General features: G+C 56.0%; 2 protein-coding genes and 1 non-coding gene across 3 annotated transcripts; 1 reads left to right on the top strand and 2 right to left on the bottom strand.

Moving 5' to 3' along the window:
- Positions 1-1,067: 1,067 nt before the first annotated feature.
- TRNAG-CCC lies at positions 1,068-1,138 on the bottom strand. The gene has a single exon. It is a non-coding gene; the product is annotated as a tRNA-Gly (tRNA).
- A 33-nt stretch (positions 1,139-1,171) lies between these two features.
- On the top strand, positions 1,172-6,823 carry PCYOX1 (prenylcysteine oxidase 1). The gene is made up of 6 exons (XM_039702636.1): positions 1,172-1,328; positions 2,214-2,420; positions 2,935-3,109; positions 3,431-3,642; positions 4,608-4,760; positions 5,145-6,823. The coding sequence occupies exons 1-6, from the start codon at positions 1,244-1,246 to the stop codon at positions 5,801-5,803; spliced, it is 1,491 nt and encodes a 496-aa protein (XP_039558570.1). The 5' UTR covers positions 1,172-1,243; the 3' UTR covers positions 5,804-6,823.
- A 144-nt stretch (positions 6,824-6,967) lies between these two features.
- On the bottom strand, positions 6,968-8,532 carry SNRPG (small nuclear ribonucleoprotein polypeptide G). Its single transcript, XM_039702639.1, has 3 exons — positions 8,476-8,532; positions 7,882-8,006; positions 6,968-7,134 (listed from the first exon to the last, which is right to left on the bottom strand). The coding sequence occupies exons 1-3, from the start codon at positions 8,492-8,494 to the stop codon at positions 7,084-7,086; spliced, it is 195 nt and encodes a 64-aa protein (XP_039558573.1). The 5' UTR covers positions 8,495-8,532; the 3' UTR covers positions 6,968-7,083.
- Positions 8,533-8,562: the final 30 nt, after the last annotated feature.

Below are 8,562 nucleotides of genomic sequence, written 5' to 3' on the forward strand. Positions count from 1 at the left end.
CCCTAGTGCGGGAACGCGCGTGCGCGGCCAGAGCGCGGGAACGGCGCGGGGGCGCGCGGCCCGCCCGCCGCGGCCGCTCCGCGCATGCGCGGCCGTGAGGGGCAGGCGGTGGAAGCGGTGGAAATGGGTTTGAAATAAAGGGTTTCGAAAATAAAGCGGTGAGAAATGAAGGGGTTTAAAAGAAAGGGCTTAAAAATAAAAGCGTTAAAAGGAAAGGGCTTAAAAGCGGGGTGAAAAGGTGATGGCGGGCACAGGCAACGGGGGCGTCAGTGCGGGGTAATGGCGATAAAGGTGTGAAAATGAAGGTGTTAAAAGAATAGGATTTAAAATTAAGGAATTAAAAAGGAAATAATTAAAAGGGGTTAAAACCGCGGTGGAAAGGGATATGCGAGTCAGGGACATGCGGGCACCAGGAATGGGGACAGCAGGGCTGAGAAATAAAAATAAAGGAGTTAAAAGTAAGGAGATAAAGGAGTCAAAATAGAGGCGTTTCAAAAGGGGGGGGTTAAAATTACAGAATTAAAAATGAAAGAATTGAAAGTAAAGTCACGGTGAAAAGTGGCATGTGGGCATTGGGAATGGGGCACCAGGATGCAGAAATAAAGTTTATAAAATACAGGGACTACAAGAAAGATTACTAAAATAATTAAAATTTAATAATTAGAAAGATTATAAATGAATAATTTAAAAATTAAAGAATCAAAATGGAAGGGTTTAAAAGTGGGGTGAAAAGGTTCGTGTGGGGACCAGCAACAGAGGCCTTGGGGAGGAGCAATAAAAATAAAGGGGTTAAAATAAGGTAGTTAAAATAAAGTTTAAAAGAAAAGTGTTTAAACTAAGGGAATTTAAAACAAATGCGTTAAAATAACATTATTAAAAGTAAAGGGATTAAAAGAAGGGTGAAAAGGAACATGTGGACGCATGTTCCCAGGGCGCCTTCTGCAGGGGCGGGAAAATTAAATCAGTTAAGCTAAAGTAATTAAAAGTAAGGGAAGTGAAGTAAAGCACTTTGGAATTCAGGATAAAGTACTTTGGAATTCAGGATAAAATAATTTTAAAAAAACATGTGCGCCGCCCGGGAATCGAACCCGGGTCGCAAGAATGGGAATCTTGCATGATACCACTACACCAGCGGCGCGGCTGGTAGGCGAGCATCCTCCGTGTCCTTCATGACTCCGCTGCCCAGAGCCGGCCCGGGCCGCGCTCCCGGCCCGCCCCTCGCCCTCTGCCCTTCTCCGCCGCCATGCCGGGCCTCGGCCGGCTCCTGCTGCTGCTCTCCGCGCTCTGCCCGCCCGCCCGCAGCCTCCGCCATGGGCCCTCCAAGATCGGTGCGAAGGGAGACGCAGCGGCTGACGGCGCGGGCTGAGGGGAGGCGGTTGTGCGAGGGACGGGGGCTCGGGGAGGGATCCGTGAGGGGAAAGCTGAGGGGGGAGCTCTCAAGGGGATCTGTCAGAGGCGGTGTGAGGGGTGTCCCTTGAAGGGATGAGGGGATCTGTGAGGGGCAGGGCGTGCCGCTGGGATCCTTTGAGGGGATCCCTGAGGAAGGTGCGATGGGGGGACCCCTCAAGGTCCCTGAAGGTCTGGGGGGGGCCGTGAGGGGATCTTTGAGAGGCAGGGGCTATGAGGGGGTTCCCTTGAGGGGATCGGAGTGCAGGTGTGTGAGGGATCTGTGAGGGGTTCCATTGAGGGGATCTGTGGTGCAGGGGGCCATGAGGGATAGTGAGGGGTTCCCTTGAGGGGATTGGGGGTCCGTGAGGGGTCTGTGAGGGGTTCCCTTGAGGGGATTGGGGTGTGGGGGCCATGAGGGGTCTGTGAGGGGTTCCCTTGAGGGGATCTGTGGTGCAGGAGGCCATGAAGGGTCTGTGAGAGGTTCCATTAAAGGGATCTGTGGTGCAGGGGGCCATGAGGGGTCTGTGAGGGGTTCCCTTGAGGGGATTGGGGTGTGGGGGCCATGAGGGGTTCCCTTGAGGGGATTGGGGATCTGTGAGGGGTCTGTGAGGGGTTCCCTTGAGGGGATCTGTGGTGCAGGAGGCCATGAAGGGTCTGTGAGGGGTTCCATTGAGGAGATTGGGGTGGGGGGCATGAGGGGTCTGTGAGGTGTTCCATTAAAGGGATCTGTGGTGCAGGGAGGCCATGAGGGCTCTGTGAGGGGGTGTGTGAACGGCGCTCTCGTGGGGCTCTGAAGGTGACCGGGCTCTCCTCTCCTCTCCCAGCCGTGGTGGGCGGCGGGATCGGCGGCTCGGCCGCCGCGTATTTCCTGCGGCAGAAGTTCGGCCGCAGCGTGCAGCTGCACGTGCTGGAGAAGGCAGCGGTGGGCGGCCGGCTGGGCACGCTGGACGTGGAGGGGGCCAGCTACGAGTCAGGGGGGTCCGTGATCCACCCCCTCAACCTGCACATGAAGCATTTTGTCAAGGAGCTGGGTGAGCATTGACCCCCCCACCCTGGCGTTTGCTAGTCCCAAAATTGTCCCTCAGACCCAAAATTGTCCCCCTGGGATGCTCTGGGTCCCCCTCTGCTGGGGGACATCCTCTTGGTAGCCCCTTGTCCATCCCCAGTAGCCCCCCATATCCTTCCCCAATATTCCCCCCCTGTAGTTCCCTAGTGACCACCTTTCTCCAGTGTCCCTCCCTCACACACTTTCCTTCCCAAACAGCCCCCCGTGCCCCCTGTGGTACCCCAGCCAAAGGGGAGTATGGGAATGGTTTCACCCCTCCCCACAGGTGACCCACTTATGGCACCATAAAGGTCCAAAAATCACCTCCAATCACTCCCTGGCCCGTGATCAAGGGCTAATTCCCCTTTCCACACTTTGGCACTCCAGTCTTCAATCACTCTCCCTTATCAGCACGAAGCCAGGTTATCTCAGGAAGTTAAAACTGAGGTGGAATAGCTCTGCCTTTCCCTAAATTACCTTTTTCTGTCCATTTCCCAAAGGCCTCTCGGTCGCCTCACCCCAGGGCAGCCTGGCGGGCGTTTACAACGGGGAGGAATTTGTGTTTGAGGAGAGCAGCTGGTCCTTCATCAACCTCCTCAGGCTGCTGTGGCACTATGGCCTCAACCCCCTGCGCATGTCCATGTGGGTGGAGGACATCCTGGACAAGTTCATGAGGTGGGTTGGGGTCCTGAGGGGAGGAAGGTGGGAAAGGACCTTAACAACACCTCATTCCATGGAACACCTTCCTCTGTCCCAGGTGGCTCCAAGTTTCATCCAGCCTGACTCGGGCACTTCCAGGGGTGGGGCAGCCACAGCTCCTCTGGCAAAACTGTGCCAGGGCCTCTCCACCCTCATAAAAATCCCCAATATGGAACCTAGACCTGCCCTCTTTGTCCTGTCCCCCCAGCCCTCGTCCTGCAGTCCCACAAGGCCCCCCCATGGGCTCCCCGCACCCCCAGAGCTCACCAGCAGAGAATTCCTTGTGTGCAATCACAGGATCTACCGGTACCAGATGCACGACTACGCCTTCAGCAGCAACGAGCGCCTGCTGCACGCCCTGGGCGGCGACGACTTCGCGCGGCTGCTCAACCAGAGCATCGACCAGGCCCTGCAGGAGGCAGGCTTCTCCCAGAAATTCATCAACCAGGTGGTGTGCCCGGCCATGAGGGTGAACTACGGCCAGGGGGTCACCGTCAATGGCTTTGTAGGTGAGTGCGGGGAGAATTCCCAGTTGGAACTGGGAGGGTGCTGTGGGCAGCCTTGCCCTCGATGAGTTGTGGCTGTGTTAATGACCAGAGAGTGGGAGCCTTGTCCTGCCTCGGCGCAGACCCCTTGTGTGAGGACACGAGGCTTGACTCCATTTTCATCAGAAGGCTGATTTATTATGTTATACATTATATTACAATACTACATTAAAACTATCCCAAAAGAACAGAGAGAGAAGATCAGAAGGCTACAAAGACAAGAATAGAACAGGAATGAATAACAAAATCCTGTGACTGCTCACAGCCTTGGCACAGGGGGCTGTGATTGGTCACTGATTGAAAACAATCCACATGGACCAATGGAAGATTCACCTCTGGCATTCCACAGCAGCAGATAGTTATTGTTTGCATTTCTTTCCTGAGGCTCTCAGCTCCTCAGGACAGGAAAAATCCTAGCAAAGGATTTTTCATAAGATGATATAGCTACAGCCTTGCCCTTGTGTCCAGTAAGGATGTGTGATATAAAAGAGTGGGTTGAGCAGTGGTGAGGAAGAGGAAGGAGGAGCAAGAAGGAAGAGAGAAGGGGAGAAGGAGTCAGTGTTGAGTGTTGCTGCCCATTTACAGAGAAAAGATGTGAAAGTTTACTGTAAAGGATAATTAATAACGGGCTGGTGCTTGCCACATCGTGGGTGTCAGTCTTGGAGCCCACCAGCAACGGGGAAAGGTTTGGAGGTTTTATTGAGGGATAATGAAGGGCTGGTGCAGCCCACCAGCAGTGGGGAAAGTCATCTGGGTCCACCAACAACTGGTGCCCATGTGAGGAGTGAGCACTGGCAAAAGCCAACAGCTGGGTGTTGGGTTCCTGCTCCCTGGGCTCCCAGCTCATGTCCCAAAGGGATGTTTATCCCCCCAGTTCTGCAGTTTGTTTTCCCAGTGCTTCCCTGCTGACAGAGGTGGTTTCCTTGCAGGTGCTGTGTCCCTGGCTGGGGTGCAGTCAGGCCTTTGGTCTGTCAAAGGGGGGAACAAACTTGTGTGCTCTGGCCTCATCTACTCCTCCAAGGCCGAGGTTATCCCAGGAACAGTGGTGTCCATCGAGCCAAAAACCAGGCACAAGCGTGGCGGTGAGTGGGGCTGGAGTCCCCTGCAGTGGGAGGGGATGGTGGCACTGGAGAGCGACCTCGGCCTTTTGGAGGTTTCAAAATGAAAATTCCTCCCTGGGAGGGGCTGGGATGGGATTCCCAGAGGATCTGTGGCTGCCCCTTCATCCCTGCAAGTGTCCAAGGCCAGGTTGGATGGGGCTTGGAGCGAGCTGGGATAGAGGAAGGTGTCCCTGCCATGGAACTGGATAGGCTTTAGGATCCCTTCCAATCCAACCCATTCCATGAAGACAGGGCTCAAAACCCCGCTGTACAAATTGATAAACCCAAATGTGGCATTTTGAGACGCCAGGGACAGTCGGGATTCCCTCCCAGCACGGCTCGGGATAACGGAGCTGCTCTCCACAGGGGACGTGGTGAAGCTCTACGAGGTCACCTACAACACGTCCTCGGGGCTGACAGGGGACACCTACGACATCGTCGTCATCGCGGCCCCGCTCGGCCGCAGGATGGCCAACATCACCTTCCGCAACTTCGACCCTCCCGTCCCGGAATTCCTGAACCCCTACCACCAGACCGTCACCACCCTGGTGCACGGGCGCTTGAACACCTCCTTCTTCGGCTACCAGGACCCCCAGGCCTTTCACCTGGGGGCCATTTTCACCACGGACAACCCCAAACTGTTCATCAACAGCCTGGGTGTGGTGTCCCCCGTGGGGGACACGGGCGCGGGCGGGAAGCCGCCGTTGCCGTCGGCCGTCTGGAAGGTGTTTTCCAACGAAGAGCTCACCAAGGAGCAGCTCAGTCTGCTCTTCTCCTCCTACGACTCGGTGAAGGTGAAGCCGTGGCTGGCGTATCCCCAGTACAGCGCCGCCGAGAAGTTCCCTCCCATCATCCTGCACGAGCAGCTCTACTACCTGAACGGGCTGGAGCGCGCCGCCAGCGCCATGGAGATGAGCGCCATCGCCGCCCGCAACGCCGCCCTGCTCGCCTTCCACCGCTGGCACGGCCACAGCGCCAGCGTCGACCAGGAGGACCTGCACGAGAAGCTCAAAACGGAGCTCTGACACGCCCCCAGGGCTTAATTAACACTAACGAACGCTGTGCCTCGCCCCTCTAAGGAGGTGTTCTGTAGGATCGCGGAATCCTTACGGTTGGAAGGTCTTTAAGATCATCATGACCTTCAAGATCTTCAAGAACATCAAGATGCTGTAATTAACTCTAGTGAACTCCATACTTGGTCCCTCCATGCACGTGTTTCATAGGATCATGGGATCCTTAAGGTTGGAAGATCTTCAAGATCGTCAAGACCTTCGAGATCCCATAATTAACATTAATGAACTCTCGGCTTCGCCCCTCCAAGGAGGTGTTTCGTAGGATCATGGGATCCTTAAGGTTGGAAGACACTCAAGATCATCAAGACCTTCAAGATGCCGCAATTAACATTCATGAACTCTGTGCTCCGCCCCTCCAAGGAGGTGTTTCATTGGTTCATGGGATCCTTAAAGTTGGAAGAGCATCAAGAACTTCAAGACCATCAAAACCTTCCAAGACTTTCAGGATCATCAAGACCCTCAAGCTCATCAAGGCCTTCAAGTCCAACCATGAGCCCAACCACGTTCACCATTGACGATGTCCTCAAGTGCCACGCCCATGCATTTTTTGGAAACTTGCAGGGATAGTGACTCTACCACAGCCTAGGCTGACAGCCCTTCCTTCCCCATACCTCATCTTGACGTCCCCGGTGCCACCTGGAAGCTGTTTGGCCAGCTCTGGAGGGAGCAGGAGCAGGGAAGCGTTCCCAAGTAAGCCATTTTCCTCACACAAACTCCTTGATTTATCCCTGTCTGAGGTTAGGGAATTCATTGGAAGTGCCACATTGACCCCAAAAGTGCCCTCCAGCTGGAATGTCGACTCCCTGCTGTCCGTCCCTCTGCCCCAACTCTTCCTGCCAAAGAGTAATTCCTCAGGGTGGCAATGGGGGAATGGGGTGCTGGGAGCTGCCAAAATGGGTGGGAAAGAGGAAAAACCACCAATATCCATTGCTGTGTTCAGGTATGAAGGAGTAAATAAAGAATTGAACAATGCCCATGATTTGAGAGAGAAAACCACCAAAAACAGTATAAATGTAACACCCACTTCCAGAAATTAAGAGTTTCCCATGAGTTTTCCCAGGGTTGGGAGCAGAATTATCACCCAGCTGCCAAAAAGTGATGCCAGGAAGGCTTGAGTTAGGTCAACCATTACAAAAGTGATTTAATAACAAAACCAAAATAATTGTACACTCGTGGGTGGCATCTTGGATGAGGGAAGGGAGCCGGTGGTCGGGGTTTGGGGTTCCAGGGGTTCACACTCGTTCCAAAGCTTCCAGCATGATGATGCTGTTCCCTCGGATCACCTGCAAGGGCAAGGTGGGAGCTGCTGCCTCTGATCCAAGGGTCCCTTCCTCCCAGCTTGCTTCCCCAAAAAACTGGGTCATTCCACCACCAGAATGAAAATGGGCTGATTTTCATTCACTGCTCCCAGTGCCTGCAGTGCCCTCAGCACCCCGCTCCCAGTGCTCCCAGTGCCCGCAGCACCCTGCTCCCAGTGCTCCCAGTGCCCTCCCCACCATGCTCCCAGTATTCCAAATGATCCCAGTGCCCTCAGCACCCCGCTCCCAGTGCTCCCAGTGCCCTCCCCACCCTGCTCCCAGTGCTCCCAGTGCCCTCAGCACCCTGCTCCCAGTGCCCTCCCCACCATGCTCCCAGTATTCCAAATGATCCCAGTGCCCTCACCACTCTGCTCTCAGTACTCTCAGTGCCCCCAGTGCCCTCACCACCCTGCTCCCAGTATTCCCAATAATCCCAGTGCCCCCAGTATTCCCAGTGCCCTCACCACCCTGCTCCCAGTGCTCCCAGTGCCCTCCCCACCATGCTCCCAGTATTCCAAATTATCCCAGTGCCCTCCCCACCCTGCTCCCAGTGCTCCCAGTGCCCTCAGCATCCGACTCCCAGTACTCCCAGTGCCCTCACCACCCTGCTCCCAGTGCCCCCAGTGCTCTCGCCAGCATGCTCCCAGTATTCCCAATAATCCCAGTGCCCCCAGTGCTCCCAGTGCCTCCAGCACCCCGCTCCCAGTGCTCCCAGTGCCCCCGTGCCCTCACCACCATGCCGATGTTGTTCTGCTGCCCGCCCGCCGCCATCTCCACGCACTCGTCGATGACGAGGTTCATGAAGGGGTCGAAGCCCCGCAGGATGCCCTGCACGTGCCGGCCGCCGTTCAGCTTCACTGCGGGAACGGGGGTTAGGGGGGGACAGTCCCCAGAACGGGGCGTTCACCCAAAAACCTGCAGCTGGGCGTGAGCGGGACGCGGGGGCGAGCGGCAAGGACTGACCACAACCCGCAGCGGGACAAGGAGGAAAGGGTGACTTTTCAACCCATGCTGCAGTTAAATTAATGAATTATGGCTTAATGAATGAATCAGGATTTTAATTAATGAGCTGCGAGGCCTGAAATCAGTCAGGGCGTGCTGCAGGGGCCCGAGCACCAGCAGCGGGACCCCCTCACTCCCTGGGCTGCGTGAGGGGTGTGGGGGTCCCCAAAACCGAGAGGGGCTGTGGGGGGTCCCCAAAACCGAGCGGGGGTTTTAGGAGCCCCCAGAGCGGGGCCATGAGGGGAGCGGGGTGTGGGGGTCCCCAAACCCGGGCACTGCTGGGGGCGCGAAGGGGATCGCGGCGGGATCAGTTCCACAACTCACACGACAGCTTCTTGTCCATGAACCTGCAAGGAGAGGGCAGCGGTGAGCGCCGCGCGGGGCCGCAGCCCCCCGCCATTATCCCCCAAG

The sequence above is a fragment of the Passer montanus genome, unplaced genomic scaffold (genome assembly GCF_014805655.1).
Source record: "Passer montanus isolate IOZ18808 unplaced genomic scaffold, ASM1480565v1 scaffold158, whole genome shotgun sequence".
NCBI classification, from domain to species: domain Eukaryota; kingdom Metazoa; phylum Chordata; class Aves; order Passeriformes; family Passeridae; genus Passer; species Passer montanus.

What these genes read in the sequence shown, in the direction of transcription:
- SNRPG (XM_039702639.1), bottom strand. An exon ending in AGAACAACATCGGCATGGTG is followed by an intron (nt 7,135 to 7,881) that starts GTGAGGGCACGG and finishes TTGCCCTTGCAG; the next exon opens with GTGATCCGAGGGAACAGCAT.
- PCYOX1 (XM_039702636.1), top strand. Translation starts at nt 1,244, where the DNA reads ATGCCGGGCCTCGGCCGGCTCCTGCTGCTGCTCTCCGCGCTCTGCCCG. An exon ending in CCATGGGCCCTCCAAGATCG is followed by an intron (nt 1,329 to 2,213) that starts GTGCGAAGGGAG and finishes CTCCTCTCCCAG; the next exon opens with CCGTGGTGGGCGGCGGGATC. An exon ending in AACCAGGCACAAGCGTGGCG is followed by an intron (nt 4,761 to 5,144) that starts GTGAGTGGGGCT and finishes TGCTCTCCACAG; the next exon opens with GGGACGTGGTGAAGCTCTAC.